Source organism: Anthonomus grandis, chromosome 7 (genome assembly GCF_022605725.1).
Source record: "Anthonomus grandis grandis chromosome 7, icAntGran1.3, whole genome shotgun sequence".
Lineage (NCBI taxonomy): Eukaryota > Metazoa > Arthropoda > Insecta > Coleoptera > Curculionidae > Anthonomus > Anthonomus grandis.
In genome coordinates, this window is record NC_065552.1 from 30,009,451 (window position 1) to 30,027,238 (window position 17,788).

The 17,788-nt window shown below is 32.0% G+C and overlaps 1 protein-coding gene across 1 annotated transcript; it reads right to left on the bottom strand.

Annotated features, from left to right (window-relative positions):
• Positions 1-6,336: 6,336 nt before the first annotated feature.
• On the bottom strand, positions 6,337-16,967 carry LOC126738871 (zinc finger protein 271-like). The gene is made up of 9 exons (XM_050444333.1): positions 16,424-16,967; positions 12,386-12,601; positions 12,169-12,303; positions 10,411-10,618; positions 10,158-10,341; positions 7,360-7,540; positions 7,200-7,304; positions 6,985-7,144; positions 6,337-6,746 (listed from the first exon to the last, which is right to left on the bottom strand). Exons 1-9 carry the CDS (start codon positions 16,562-16,564, stop codon positions 6,478-6,480), a joined length of 1,599 nt encoding a protein of 532 aa, XP_050300290.1. The 5' UTR covers positions 16,565-16,967; the 3' UTR covers positions 6,337-6,477.
• Positions 16,968-17,788: the final 821 nt, after the last annotated feature.

Sequence of the window (17,788 nt, forward strand, 5' to 3'; positions counted from 1 at the left end):
TTCAACTGCCACTGCTATGGTTGAACCATCTCGCTGAATTCTATCCAGTGCTATGGCAACAGGTTTCATTCAAAGCAAGAAATATGTTGCATTATTTGTAATTTTTATATAGGTACACATATAAGTATCGACCCGAATCAAATAAATCCAGGATTAAATATTAAGAATCAAAATTACAATATATAAGACACCAGCCCTAATCTCTCTCCACTTTTAGTTTTGGGGTTATATAAAGCATGAAGTGTATAAAAAAAACAGAACCGTTGGGTCAATAGATAAAAACAATCAATCTCAAAAAACGCTATCAGAACCGTGCAGTGCAGTTTTGACGGGACTATTTATTTTACAAGGACAATATGCTCAAATAATAGCCAGAACATGTAGAAAATTTAACACCATGTATCTAGATGTTATACCAATGGATAAAAAAAGCTTATTTATACTACAAGATACTTCGTTAGCTATATGTAAAAGTAACAAGAAAAAGTATCATTATCGTAAATTTTCGAAATGACTACCATTACTCTCTAAACATTTATAAAATTGTTTTCTGGTGGACATATTGGTCGTTTTTATATGTAGCTCTCCAAAACAGGTAATAACTTGCTGACATAGATAGCTCTTCTTTACTGTTTATTAGCGTACACCCTTCCTCTTTTCTCCTTTTTATTATCCCACAGATAAAAATCAAGGGGTGTCAGATCTGGCGATCTCGCCGGCCAATCCCATGGTTTAAATTTTTCTTGAAAACCGATTTCTTTTGTCGCGATTTAAATCAGCCTAAAGGTGTGATTTCCTATCGACGTCCAGGGTTCGCCCGCCGCGACGTTCAGCAGTAACGACTGGTCGCGGGGATTTTGGGATTTGCTTGAAGCGTGTGGCGTCCGCGTTTCTGTAGTAGTGAGAGCACACCCGCCATAGCAAATAGTACAGTTGACTGCAAATCAAAAGTTGCAGGTCGTCAACATGAATAAAATAAGAATAAGGTTATTACAAGATCCTTATACAAAATCACCTAAATGACGACGATGAAAAGTTTTGCAGGTTCTTCAGGCTTAATAAGGATCAATTTAATTTTCTGTTAAGCCTAGTTTAAAATGAATTAAAGAAGAAACCCACAAACAGAGTAAAAACTCCTATTTCTCAGAAGAAAAATTGGCTCTGACACTAAGGTAAGACACATTTTTTGAAAAATTTTAAATGAGAACAAAAACTATTTATTATGACCAAGAAAACTCAAACAATACAATTCTGTATTTAAAAAAAAAATATTCTTCATAGTTGGAAATATTTGTTTTTCGTTGTGTAGTTGTCCTGTGGGTTCACTGAAGATGTTGATGGTTGAGGAGTGTTAACTGATTCATTTGGAATATCTTCTAGTTGACCTGGCATTTGAAAATATACCACTTGTTGAGGACTTGAAGTCATTTGCACTGGTGAACAGGGATTTTGTGGCTGCTCTGGATTAGTCATTGATGCCTGGAGATTTGTTATTATGGTGAACATTTTTAATTTTGCTTCATTAATTAAATTAGGAGGTAATTTCTTTAACATTAGAGCCATGCTCCTCATAAACAAATCAACTTCGTCTTCATTCTGATTATCTACGAGTTTCGAATACATTTCCATGCGCTCTTTTGACCTTTCTTCTAAAATTTGCAGTAGTTTTGATTTTGCTGTTGTGGATTTAATAAATCTTCCTGATAGTGATGGAGTGTTTGATTTACTGCTGGGACTTGTGCCCATATTTGATTTTGATTTGCAGGTATATTCAAATCGATAGATTCCGGTGACGCGACGTCATATATTTCGTTATCTATCTGTAATTCTGAATAATACGACCGTTATCATCAAAAGTTTGTGACTGTAAATTATTGTCAATTTGACTCTCATCAAAGTTTTGAAGTCACCTACAATTAGTTTAAAAATAAAATTTATCCATACACAAAAAAGTATCATACCTTCGTTCAGTCTTCACCAATTCTAAAAATTTCAAATGTTCCAACAGTGTCCACTTGGTAGGTCGGGATGATGCCGCCGAACCAGGTCCTAACTTTTGCTTTCTTTTATTTTTAAAATAATTATCGCGAATATTTTTCCAGCGAATTTTGCATTCTTCGGCTAAAAAAAAATATTTAAAATCTCAAATATCTTTATATAAGTAGGAACTAGAAACCTAGAGTTTATGAGATATTTTTTATTTTTTAGATCCTTGGCTACTGGAGAGACATTTAGATCCCTGTCATTTGCCTTCCGCATTTCATTCAGCTACATATCAGTTATTATTCGAGAAACACTGAAAGTTTTATGTTCAACATTGGTACCGATTTTCTTGCGACCATGTAGTAGTGAATACTTAAAGGAAAAAGCGTTGGAATTTTGGAAAAAATGGCATTTTCCCAACTGTATTGCAGGAATCGATGGAAAACACATTTGAATTTTTTGCCCCAACAATAGTGGCTCCCTATTTTACAATTACAAAGATTATTTTTCAATAGTTCTGTTAGCAATGGTCGATGCAAACTGCAAATTTCTGTTTGTTGATGTTGGTGCTTACCATAAAGAGGGAGACAGTTCCATTTTTTTTAATTCACATGCAATCAGGTGTGTTTAGGAAATTTATTTCCAAATGATGAATTTCTACCTAATACAAACAGGAAGCTACCTTATGTAGTAATCGGAGATGAAGCGTTTAGGTTACATCGACATTTAATGAAACCATACAGCAAGTTATCGGCTAGAGGCGATAAAAGAAAAACTATTTACAACTACCGACTGTGTAGGGCCAGACGTGTCACTGAAAATGCAGAAGTATGCGATAAGTTGATTATGGTGACTTGTTGTGTTCATAATCTATTAAGAGCTGGATTTTTGGAAAAAAACAATAAATCTTATTACGGATATGATTCAAATATTCCATTGCCAAAGAACATTACTCCATTAACAGGATTTTCTGATGCAACTGGTTTGGAAATCAGATAAATGTTCGCAAATTTCTTTAGCGAAGAAGGAGCAACAGAGTGGCAAAATGACAGAGTCTTTAGAATTTGTAGTTAATAGGTGTGTCCATATTTTTGTATTTTAATCTGACACACAATCTGATAATTATTGAGCCAATGAAAAATATACATACTTATAATAAAAGATGTTTATAGATAAAAACAGTTTTGTGTTTTACTGTCAATACTAACAATTATATAGTGTCCACCATAATGTTCGCTACATATGGGAAATTCGAGCATTTGATCAAGCATTATACATTTTTCCATATCCTACAAGTAAAAAAAATTCCCATATGTAGCGAACATTATGGTGGACACTGTATAAAATACCAATTGAAACATTGGGAAAAATTGATCGACCTACTTGACCTAATGCAACCCTACTATTCACAAAACTGGATTTATCTATATGGAGCGGAAAACAATGAATTTATTCTTAAATACTTACGATTCTTGGATAAAATTGCAGCAATTTCTTTCCATACATTTTCCTGAATTTGGTAATCTTTAAAGTCTTTATTTTCATGGTCATAAATACAAGGATATTCCCGTACTTGATAAATCAATATTTCATCTTCAGCATCTGTGAATTTTTTCGACATTTTGTGTTAATATCTTCAGCTAAACTCTGCTTATATCAAACTGATGTATAGATGGCTAGGGTCTACGTTCGCGTCTCGACATGTTTTTGAGCAGTCGAGACGCAGCCGTTGACGGCCGGACGTTGCGACTTCGAGTCACGACGCTTCAAGGAAAACGACCGCGAACGCTGGACGTCGCTAGGAAATCACACCTTAAAAATTATTATTTCTTCTATTGAAAATTGCCTCCCTGGAAAACTTTGCTTCGTCGGTCCAAATTATTTTTCTTAAAAGCGTTTTTCAATATATCTAAACAGCGTCTTCATGAAATATAGATCAAAATGTTTTTACCGAATTCTACCCTTCTGTTATAGCCCTGTGGTTTCAAAGCCTTTGATGAATTTATATGGATGTACCTACTTTGATATTTTTTGAATTGAATAATAATGCAAGTCTAAATCACCCTTAGCACTTCTAATAGAAGCTTATGGATATGTAAATATGCAAATACAAGTAAAATATGCCAATACATTCATAATATTATCTTTATTGGTAACTGGCTTTGTTTTATATAATATTCAGGTTCTAATTTAAAGCCTTGAAACCTTCAAACTTTCGCCGATTCATTGATGGTAGATCTGGATACATTTCGTTAAATTCTACATGTTCTTGCTATTGTATTTGATCACATTGTTCATGGAAAATAAATAGCCTCACTAAAACCTCATTTGAGTACTTCATTCCATTTTTGACATTTTAATTAAGTTGATCATTATACATAGTGTTAATATTCCACTGTATATGTCACCCAACTAGCAATTTTAGTTACGGCTACAACATTGTTTGACTATATTACTTTATTCAAGTAATAAATCGGTAACTGTTACCAAAAAAATACCTCATAAGTTTAAATAACTGCCAAGTAAAAAATAGTAGTAAGAAATACGTAATATTAAAATAATACTTGACTATATAGTAATTATTACTTTGCGGTAACTCTGATGGTAGATAATACCGCTTAGCGACCTGACCTAATTACCTTTACAACGTCGTTACTATAAAGTAGAAAATATGGGTCGGTGGGACGATTAAATGGGAACTTTTAAGTAAGCGCGATTACAAAGTTAAATTTCAAGTTCTTGCGACTACATAGGAACATCAAAATATTACCACGCAGTAATACACTTTGAAGTAATATTATCAGTAACAAGCCCGAAATAGTTACCCTTATTTCTTCTTTAAAGTAATATTTACCACCTTGGCTATTAAAGCAAATTACCCTAAAGTAATTATTTCTACTATGCAGTAAAATATACTTTATAGTAGCATTTTTTTGAAATAATTTACTTATTCCTAAGTCATTTTTACTTTGAAGTAACAAAAGAAACTTCTTGGTAACTCTAACAACAATTCGCCATATTTTTTTAATTATTTGACTCCATTTTGTGAAAAGGTATTGCACGATTTTATGAGCTTGCTAAAATCGGAATACTTTTACATTTTATGCAATTTTTATTAAATTATAGACTTCTTATATTTATAGGAGTAAAGAGGAGTGAAAAAAATTATCTACCTTCTTTAAAAAATTAAATTTAAATATTTAGACTTGGCATATTTTTTTGTTAAAAGTCATTATTTTAATGAGGCGTTCTTTATTTTTGTCCTATATTGCCTATGTTTAACAGTAAAATTTGCTTCGTTTACATTTTTCAGCTATACAATATCAGCTATATTAAATATGAAGTAGATTAACCCCGATACAACACCATCACTTAGAATAAAGACGGACATATAAAATTATTTGTGTTGACAAAGAAAGAGAATCAAAATGTTTGCATAATATTGTCTCAGTAACTTCTTAGTAACCAGCACTGCACAATTACTACTTTATGACATCCTGAAAGCCACTATGGGACGTTAAAAAGAAGTTCCCGGGACGATAAATTTACGTATTTGCGACAGCAAAATCATTCCCAATTTTGGTAAAAAAGTGGTAACAGAACGGTGCCTAAACGGTTCCCGCAACTAGTAGCCACAACTTTAAAGTATTCTTTATAGTCGCGATTACGTAGCTGTTGCCAAAAATGCTAGTTGGGCACTGTTATTTGGACATTGTGACATTTTCAAGGCTAACTAAGTAATTTACAGAACAAAATTGATTAAAATTATCAAATTTCATGAAAATAAGTATTTATTTCTGAAACGTGGCTTCTTAGATATAGGAATACGTTATATTAAATTAAAGGTATTTTAACTTTCCATTAGAAGATTAAATAGTGTTCAATTTAAAAAAAAATACTTTTTGCCATTTTCGTAAATGAAACATAATTTAATTTCGGAAGACCCTGTATAATGCTGATTAAATCAGGCTGTGGGAAGTTAATCAAGATGGTCTTTTAAAGTTCTGTTTAAAATTTGAGCTTTTTATAAACTTAAATCGCTGAGAAATAAACAAATAGTTATTTCTTGGTTTTTAACAAAACAGTACGCAAAATATTTTTTTTTGAAAAACGATAGAAATAGGTATAGGAAAGTAGGATTAAAAAAGACTCGCACGAATAAATCAATTTAAATATCTAATTTCTTGGTCATTTTTTCTATCACATTCACCACAGTTTTCGCGTAAAAAATTAAATACCACATTAATTTTTAGTTAATCTCTCTAATAAATCTCTAAACTTCCTGAATTTGAACCAATCTAAATCTTTTATTCCCCCAACTTCAGATAAAATTTAGACAAAAAAAAACTAATATCATAAATAAACCATTTATTACAATAAAATTCAATGATCATTACAAATAATAGATAACATGCTAATTAAAAACAATGAGCAGTAAAAAACGTAACTACAAACTAAACGGATTTCATTTATATTCAAAAACAGAAAACTCATTTACGTATTCGTTTCAAGATTTTTCTGTTGTTGTTGCTGTTGTAAAAAGATCGGCTTTCTGATGAACAACTTCTCGGAGGGAGTTGTGTCGCCAGCTCTTCGGTCATGAATGCGTGCGTGTCGCACCAATTTGTCTTTTCTACCAAAACTTTTCGGACATTTCATGCATTTGAATGGCCTCAATCCAGTATGGGTGACCACGTGACGATCCAATTCGCGTTTGCGGATGAAGGATTTCGTGCAGATGTGGCAACAAAACGGTCGGATTCCTTCAAAAGAAAATCAATTCATGATTATTCAAATTAATAATAATAATAATAAGGCAGGGTAGGTAATAATTAATAAATACTAAGGTCTTTTGTTGACTATAAATATTTAAAAAAATATCTATAAAATAATCAATTGGCCGAGGTTCAGGTCATACTGTTGCTGTCCCTCATGCAAATGACAAAATATGTGTACTAATTAAGTTTGGAATGAGAACAAGAATTTGTTTCGGTCTCTTACCTGAATGTCTAGAGATGTGGTACTTTAAATTATCCGGAGTAGAAAAGCTTCTCGAACAAATTTTACATTTATGGGGTTTATTTGCCTCAGGACTTCTACTGCTACTCAAACTATCATCTGTGGTATGGTTTTCACTGAATTTACTTGGTGAATCTTCATTCTACGAAATAAAGTTTTCTTTATTATCATAAATATTATTTCTTAAATATTCTTACATTCACTCTATCTATACCGTCGTAATCATTCTTCTGAGGTGACCGATTCAAACTACTTTCGCTGTGATTAAATTCACTATGGTTAAAAGGGTCCAAATTTATGACCTAAAAAATAAAAATGTTTAAATTCGAAAACAAAAGCCACTTTTCTTTTACTTACCATATTTTCTTCTGACTTTTCCTGGTCTTTGACCACGTCGTTATTAAATTCAGGCAAACCAATTCCGTCTCGACTTATTTGCAAGTCTTTTGACTTATCTTTCATATTTTGTGGCCAGTGACGTTTCTCGTGCCTGAATAATTTGTCTTTTCTTCCGAATGACATATTACAAAAATTACACCTAAAAAATTAGTATTTTGATATTATGCAAGAATAGGTTAATAATTTTATACTAAAAAAAACCAAGAATTAAGGACTATTATAGGTATACAACGTTCTATTTAGTATTTACGGTATTGATAATTTAAAGATATTTACAATAAGATACATAGCGTATATACAGGGTGTAATAGGGTATATATAGAATTTATATACCTTAAATATTACTTTAATCTAATCTTTATTGACAGATATTAACTAGAAGCTATATCAGTAATAATTTTTAAAATTAAAAAAAGAATAGTTTTTAGTTAACATATGTTAATGAATATGAGTGGTTAAGCAGAGTAGAGTTCTGAAGTTTGCTAGTTTAAAATAAGACTCTTGTTTCTAATATACAATGCTAATATGTGTACCAATTTTATCTGGAAACGAAGATGTCCTTTTTCTTCACTTGTAACGATTTTTGACACTTGTTGCTGAATTAATTATTAACATCTGCATATAATTCGAATTTTACCATAATTCTCATTACTGCTGTATGGTATATATTTTTCCCTGGATGTCTGTTGTTAAATATATCAGCTATTTCACGTTAAGTTTAATAATTATCACCAACGATTAACACAATTTCTATTTTTTCTTCCATACTAAACTTCACCGGCATGTTAGCAAATTTTATTTCACGTTCACTGTCAACCAATTCTTGCTATCAAGAAATCATTTGTTTATCAGTGCATCCTATATTTCACGTAACTACAGTTATATTTGTATTATTATTGCAGTTAAAAAAGAGAAAGATTTTTTTCGATACATTTCGATGTAATCGCATATTTAAACGTAGTTTTTAGTTCTTATCAACTTTTCTAAACTGAACAATTTTCGATATTGACAAAAATAAGGAATTTTATTCTCCAGCAAAATTCATGTTTTCTGATGGTTGAATTCTAGGTGTTGGACCAAGCAGAACTTTTTATAAAGATTTTTTTCTTTAAATTAAAATTAAAAAAGTTTGCCATATGGTGCGAACTTAAGTGGACACACTGTTTTTTAATAGCCTTTAACATATTTGAGAAAAAATCAACTACCGGATATTTAATGTTGAATACCTATATAATGTATATAAGTGGATTTGCGGACCCATGTTAGTTAAAACTTTTTTCAAATTTTTAATGAGAGAAGAGCTCATAAAATTAGGCCCTGGATTTTTCGACCACCCTGCATACGTATCTATAAGTTTAAATGAGTCTATTAAGGTAACAATCAAAACAACTAATCGTTTTAGTGATAATATTCAGTGTTAGAATTTTACTGCGATATGAATATAAACAATATTACACTTCAATTTGGTAGCATCAAATTATGCTATATTATCATTGCAGTGATTGAAAGTGAATAACTATGTTGATCTATTAAAGCACGTCAATTTCAAGACATAAAAATAAACTTAATTCTATAAATTGGCAAATGAAAGCAACATGGTATATTATATACTCTAATGTTATTCATGTATTAAGAATAATAATTTCCTATGTAAAAGAAAAAAATCCAATAAAATAAAATTGTATGCATTTTTTTTGCGTAAAAAAACATCTTTAGGTTTAGCATTAATCAAAAATTGACTAGACTATCAAACTTACATTAAATGTTGACAAAATCAACCACATAGCTTTCTCCCTAACAAATACCAATCGTCCTAATTTTAATAGCATCCAGGTAAATGGATTTGAGAATGAAATAAGGGATGTACAATACACTAAATATTTAGGAGTAATCATTGACCAGACAGTGGAAACATGTGTTAAGATTAACTAATAACCTTAAAAAAATTATTTCGGAAATTTTATATGATTAGGGAAATTCTAAACGAACAACTTTTGATATGTGTTTACAAAGCTCTTGTAGAGTCTTTAATTAGATATGCTATAATTAGTATGGGGAAGTTCTTACGAACATGCATTAAAACCTTTAAAGCCAATCCAAAGTTACATTCTTAAAATCATTTTTAGAAAGCATAAAGTGTTACCAACATACCTACTTTACAGTGAAAGAATTCTGGCGATTCGATCTTTATATATTTTAAATGTTTTATATACGAAAACCCTGAAATAGGTGTACATGTTAGTCATTCTTACTCTACCAGGCTTAATGTTGAAGGAAACTTACATATTCCCACTAGTACTACCAACCTAAACCTTAGGTCATTTCACTAACATAGTGAAAGAATATACTACATTTTGCCGCTAACAGTAAGAATGACAGGGAACAGAAAAGCTTTTAATAACAAATGTATCACTTTTATAGCTCATGATTTTGAAAAGTTTTAAACATTATTGTAAATCGTTTTTCTTGATTCAAACTAATAAAACTTTTTTTTTTAAATTCAATTATCAAGCTAATTAAGTTTTGCTATAAGTTTCAGCTAATGGTGCACACTATATCTTATTTTAATACTTATCCAGTTAGTTTTTATTGTTAAACTCTTAGTATTATGGTTATTATGGTACATACAGAAATTAGGTTTTCTAGGTACCATATATACAATAGTGAACATAAAAATTTTTGTATAATATAAACATGTATGTAACAATTTAATTTTGGTAATATATGACTATGAGTATGAGTATTTCTATAAATACCTGAACGGCTTTTGTCCCGTATGCACCATGGCATGCCTATTCAAATCCCCCCTGGATGTAAACGTCCTAGGACACTTCGGACATACAAAAGGTTTCGTCCCCGAGTGGATTCGCATGTGCTTCGATAAATTCGTGTTTCTAGAGAAGGATTTTAAGCAGACGCTGCAAGTATACGGCTTTACACCTGAAACCAAAGTAAAAAACGCCCGTTTAATATTAAAAAAAAAAACACTTTCGAATTTCGTTTTCTTACCTGTATGCACAATAGTGTGTTTCCTCAAGTCAGACCTCCTGGCAAAAGTGCGGTCGCACTGCGGACAATTATACGGTTTATCATTTTTATGTACGTTTTTCATGTGAGCGGAATAAACGAGGCGATCGCCGAAACTCATCACGCAAATCGAACAATTGTACGGTCTATCCGAGTTGTGAGAATTTGACTCGTGCTCCGTACATTCTGCCTAGAACATTAATAACATCAGTTTATTTCGGTTAGTAATTATAGGGTTAACCGTCAAGACTTGAGTCAAAAAAATTGTATGAACTATTAACCAATCGTGACTACAAAAAAGACCACTTTCACTTTGGTCATGAAATTCTAAACTTAAAAAGTTAGGTTTGTTTGTTGGCAGTAATCGTTTTAGGCATTATAACATTGATGTTGTATAAAAAAAACTTAGTATTTTCTTTTAAATAAAACTTTAATCCCCTGTATTTTAAAAAGCATCTTAGGGCTACGGTTTATGTGAACTGTTTGACATAAAATCAAACCACGAATGTCACATTGCCACATTGAGCAATTCTGTAGAATATATGTGTTTTGAGACATTCTGTGGCAAAATAAGAATTGTGAGCAGCTTGAGGCAAATAATCGGACGGATTTATGTAAGATAAAAAGATGGTGTGACGCTAATAAGCTGTTCTTTAATATTTCTAAAACAAATCTTTTAAATTTCAAATGTGCATTTAATAATGTCTTTTTAAGTAATAATATATTGTCTGCTAATGTGAGCAAATTTCTTGGGTTGTATATTGATTCTGGGTTAAAATTTGAAAATCATATAAGCACATTATGTAATAAAATTTCCTCTGGCTGTTATGCTCTTCATGTCATTGTGAATAATTTAAACAGCTCAGTGGCTAGAGCTTCATATTTTTCTTTAATTGAATCCCATCTTCGTTATGGTCTTTGTTTTTGGGGATCCTGCTCTCAGTATGTCTTTAATAAGATATTTATGTTGCGAAAGAGGGCTATTAGATGTTTATTTAGGGTCGGTCCTCGAGCGACTTGTCGTCTCTTATTTGTTAAACGCAAAATTCTGACCTTGTACTGTATTTTTATTTTGGAAACAGTCTGATTTTTAAAAAACATAATGGTGAACTCTCGGGTAAACTAAATGTGGAGAATATAGTTTATAATACCCGGCATGCCTCTTATATCAGATTGCCAATCCGCCGGTCTGAACAAGTAAAAAAAACAGTGGTGTATAATGGAAAGAAAATGTTCAATCATCTACCCTTATCCATGCGCCAAAGTAACAACAGCTTGGAATTTAGGCGCCCTACCAAAGCTTTTTTGTTAAAAAAAGGGCTACTGTAGCCTCATAGAATACCTTTCTGAAGTATTTTAATACAAATTATTAAATAGGTTTGCCATTCACATCTTTCAAATTTAATTTTATTATCTTTATTTCAACGTATTCATGTAATATTTTTTTAGTAAAACATTCTAATTTTATTGTTTTATGGAACTAAAATTATTAAGTATGTATATTTTATGACCCTTCACTCTGGTGATGGTTTTACCTGTGTGTGTTTTCTTTTACGACTGGCTATTTTTAACCTGATTTTTTGTTGTATATATTACCTGGAACAATTTTTGTAACATCTTTATTTTATTTTAGTTATAACTGTATTTCTTAGGCTTTGTTAACAACAATGCATGTTTTGTTTTGACATTAAAGCATATTTTGATTTGATTTGATATAAGAATTCCCATGAGACAACTTACTTTGTCGGTAAAGGCGTGATCACAAAAGCGACACATCGATACATTTTTCCCTTCCAATTCATTGGGATCCACATCGCTATGCCTCGTGTCTGACTCATATTCTGATTCGTAGTCCATCGAGTTCGGATCTACCACCTAAAACAACGCTCAAATTATACATTTACCTCTTTAAAGTAAAGGAAACTTTGTAATCCAAGAATTTCGATTATTCTCTCACCATAACAATATTTTCGTCATCTCCATTGACCATTTGATCATATAAAGTCATTTGATTCTGTTCCTTGTCATTGATGCAAGTGGCCTTGGCTAAGCCGCTTAATTGCCGCAAAGTGGCATCTGATATGAAACACATTTGACGAAATTCCAGACAAAATTCGATCTTGAACAGGCACCTGTGGCATACGACGTTTGGGAGGCCGTCACCTTGACAGACCTACATACAAACAAATAATTTGTAAGTTAAATATTTAATAATTTGTAAAATGAAAATTCTGTTTGGGAATAAAAATTTTGTTTATGGACTTTCTCTTGACTTTTTTTAATTAAAAAATCACAACAGTCAATAGCCAAGTAGGCTGGTGCTTGTACAATAAATAAACACACAAAACTAAAATTGGTAGCTAGGGTGCCAATTTATCTTGCTTTTAAATAAGTAGAGAATGCTAGGCCATTAAGAAAATAAGTCTCGTCTAAAAGATCCCACAGTCTCACTCCTTTAACCACTGGAGAATAAACTCCAACATTTGTCCTAAATCTTGGAGGATCAATTTTAAAGTGACAGTTGTTCCTATCTATATAGGGAGGTGGCTACAAACCCTCTTTAGGTCCAGTAAGCAAGGAAAGTCAGTTTTGTTGAATGATTCAACAGAAAACTAATGACACAGCAAATGAAAATACTGTCAATAGAACCAGAGCAATATTATTGTGTCTATAAAGATAGAGTATATAGACAGAATATCAAAAACAGGTGATAATAGTAGTGAAATTAAATTCTTACAGCAGGAACTCAATGACTAGTAATGTTGAAAATAAATTTATTTTTTACAGACCATTAAAATTGCTAGGAAATTACTTAAAAGGCAAGAAAAATTAAGTATCTAAGTTAAATTTAAAAAATTGTAATTGATTGGGTGAAAATCATTTGTGATGTTAAAAGTTATGCTATACATAATGTATCAAGGTTGATAGTAAGTTTGGCGTACCTAGAATCTATCCTTTGGCATAAACTGGAGTTAGGATTTTCTTAAAATATTGTCACAGTGGTAACAAATCTTGTTCTATTACCCTAAAATATTAAGATCATTGCAATATTGCTGGTTTAATGAAAACTGGCAACACATTTCACTTTTTTAATAGAAGACTCCACATTCTAATTTGTATCATTGCAAGGACCTGTTATTATGATTACCAAATTTTAAAGAAATCTTCCAGCTTTCTAGATATGCCTACTCCACCTCTGACAGAGATAACTTCTGTAAAATGGCACATTATGCAAAATAAATTTTTAAAATTATTTGAAAAATAATTATAAAAAAAACTTTAGAGTTATATTTTTTCTAATATTAGCTTTATGTTATCTGCAAACCTATAGAATCAGTAACTGATTTATGGATAACATTCTGTGAGATAATATGTGTTCAAATATTGAAAAATGTATTTAACATTATTTCAAATTAGAACACCCTTAAATGATCATATCTGTTTTTGTAATATATTAAAAACAAAAGGATGTACCACATTATACTACCTTCCATTATTTGGGAGATATTGGCAGTAAATGGGTATCCTTGGCACTCTTAACATTACATCCTTGGCATTGCCAATAGAATTCATGAGAATTTATTGGCAGCTACTGAAACTCATTGACAGTCAGGAATTCAATTGTATTTTTTCACACTCATTAGAATTCAAATCAGTAAATATGGTTTTGGAATTAAATGTACAGTTTTTGACCGAATGACACACCCTTTGTATATTGCTTACTGTAGTATTTTTAGCAAGATAACTAGAAGAGGAGACAATTTATGTAACAACTTGTATTTCATGAATTGAAGTGCAGTTGTATTATATGATATATCAGCTGTATATTTTTCTAATTAAAGGAAGGCTCTAGTATCTACTAGATAGAGTGAGAATATAAATTTAATTAAAAGATTTGAAATTGAAGACTAGCTTACACCTCATCAATGATCAACATTTGCATGTTTAAATTTTCTAGGACCTGTTTCATTAAAATTAACAAATATACTTAAGAACTTATATATGCTTCAGATCTTTCCTTGATTTAAGAACCATCTTTAGCAGGTTAAAGGATAATGTTCCTAACTTCTATAAAAGCAAAGTCTACAACCTTAAATGCAATGACTGTGAGGCTACTGATAGCAGCAAAACCGGTCATAATTTTAAATCATACCCAAACATCTTAACCCTCCAACCAAGTGACAATGGGTCAACCTTTGTGGTACATTTTAAAACAAGAAAACCTCAATTTTGACGTTAATACAAATTCTAATGTTACATTGTGCCCTAAAAAATTAGATGCCTTTCAGTTGATCGATATTACCAAGGAAGCTGACTTTAAATGGACTGATATAAGACAGGCATATTATGTATTAATATAATTATGTTATGGTATATTTTTTTGAGGCTCTTGCACTAAACTGCCAATGCATACAGTATTTATCAATCAAAAAAGAGGTATTAGATACATGAGTAAAAGCAAAACCACAAGACTCAGTTAAACCACTTTTTATTGGAAACAAATTCTAACACTGGCATCTTGATTTATATTGAAGAATGGGTCCTTCATGAAAAGTATAGGAATATTTACAGTAGTAGTAATAGTCAAAATTCATCTATATATACCCTCAGAAAAACCTATAAGCTATTATTACTAATTCCTAGGTGCTTGACTCTTTTGTTTACAATAGACGAAAACTTTTTAACCATTTACCAAGTAAAATCAGAAATATGTATGAGAAAAAGAATTTAAGAGGGAAGTCAAATGGTTATTTGCTGCGAGAGCCTATTATGTCATTCAGGAATATTATAATGACCAATTTTAATAGTAATACCCTTGTCATCTGCAAATAAAAACACTCAGTGTGGAATAACAATTTGATTTAAAGCCACTGAATTCCACAAACAGGGAATGATCTTTCAACTCTCACGAGATGTGTAAGGCTATGATGGAAACCCATAGATACTATTTTTTCAATGATAAGACCAACCTATCAAAGGCCTTTGAAAAATCTAAATACACGACATCTAATTGTCTTCTATGTCCCACAGATTTGTATGCTTTTTGTAAAAAACAATTAAGATTTGTGACCGCGGACCTTCTACTAAAAAAACCATGTTGTCTTAAAGAAATATGATATTATAGTTGATAAAATAAACTGTCATAGGTACACAATTCAAAGGCCTTCGAGAAGTTGGACAGAATGGAGACGAGTCTATAGTTTTCAATATTGACTGTTTCACCTCTCTCATGTATTAGCATATGCATAGAAGATTGAGTATTCACAATTTTTAAACAAAAATAACCTGTACAGGGTACTCCAAACTTGAAGTAAGAATACAATTAGGAGCAAGTAGAATATTAAGTAGGTAAACTGTGGCAAACTTGCATCTTCAGATATAGCATCCTGACATAACATCCTGTTTCTCTTTTTTTTTCCTGCTGTAAGAGAATTTCTTCAAGTGGCCATATGTTTTTTGTTTTCGTTTTAACTTTAAATACTCCTAATCTTGAAATTCTAATCATCATTACCTTAGTATTTTAATATGTGTGTTATGTAGATGTCAGATTTGACTTAGTTGGTACATTTACTTTAGTTTTTAGTTATTTTTTTCCTATTAACTTAGTATACTTATTACTTAGTATTTTTGTTGGTATATGTAAGTAGCTGTTGATACTGTGATTAATAAATAAATAAATATCTTATGTACGAGTACCTAAAACTGTTGATAGTAAATTTTGAGTAAAGCCAATTGCTCGAAAAAAAAGTATTCACTTCTTCCAGTAACCTAATAATTAAAACTCTTTAAAGATGCCTGCCAAAAACATAAACATGTGTCTAATTATGTATAATAATTTATTGTCAAGATGTGCTGACAAAAATGGCTTTGTTTCCCACTGAAGACCAAGCTGTCTCCCCATTGAATTTAATTAAGTTGAACAGATGGATGCCAAATGAATGGCTAATATATAAAATTTTATCAAGCAACTAAACAAAAATTATTCAATTCTTACCGACAGGGCCGTACAATCGACGATCTTTTTGGAAATGCTCTTATCTTTCCCTTGCACATTATTATAAATACCCAGCATGAATCCATCTTTTTGCATGCATAATCGGCAAACGGTCGCGTAGCTTCTCCACGAGTCTTCCATCTTCAATAGTTATTGTTAATATTATTATAATTTCACAGCGAATGAATGCGTCATTAACGCCGAAAATGGGGCAACCTTACTTTTCAAGCCAACAATTAACTTTAAATCTTTTAGGAATCGAGAAAGAGGAAGCGGAGGTCACCGAAGTCACAAGCAAACGAACGTACAACGTACAATTTACAAAATGTCGCTTTCGACAGCCAGGGCGGATTCCTAGACCTGCGCGTGGGGCCCCGTTCAGAGGCACCCCAGCTTTCATTTCCCTTTCGCTTCATTCTCGAAGCCTTATCGTTTATGCTTAAAAACATGAATAATTCGAGAATTTTCATTTTTCCTAATAATTTATAAATCGTCAATAATTTTATTCTATTTCAGTCTTTTTTTTCTGAGCGAAGTCCCGTTTGTTTCTGTAGGTTTCCAAATATTGCCGCCATGTTATTTATTTACTACTAGGAGTGTTCGAATAATAAATGCCGGTTGCGATGAAAGTGACAGCTGACAAATAATTGACAGTTTACGTGTCAGGTTTAACCGTTACCAATCGAACGTGCCTAGTTGAGGTTCGCAGTAAAGAGGATTTCTCAGGAAATCCAAATTCTGTAAGTGCGTGACGGACTGAAGGAACAAATCCGTAACAGACTTAAATTTATAGCGTAATCTTTGGGGTAAAAATGTAGCACGAGTGCGGAACCCAGGGCAAAATTTAGAAACCATTGGTGTGATTAGTGCAGGTTTGTGTAATCCATTGGGGAACCAATGGTGGCACTTTTTGCCTTGAGCGCACCCAGTTCCGCACGGGCCCACAATCCCCACAAGCTGTGGGAGGTCGTGCGGCTCTAGTTCATATACCGTAAGTAGAAAATATGGCGGCAATTTGATAAATAATTGCATATAAGCAAAACTAAATTTTAAGTAAAGGTAACGTAATGCATAACCTCAACTAACAACAGCCAATTTTTGGATTTTCCCCTCAAGGCTAAATCCAAAAAACCATCGGCAATGCAATAGTGCGGTTTTTTACCTGAACCGAACCAGTGTCGGTGTCGCCCTAGTGCCACAATTTTTTTTACAATGGATGTCGCTATTTGAGTTTTTTTTAAGAAGTTTTGTAAACATTATCAATGTAGCATGTAGTTTAACTCTTTGAGTTAAACTACACGCTAGGGACACGCTGGGATCCGCGAATGTGCCGATGGGGCCGGAACCAATAGTTGGTATCGCCAA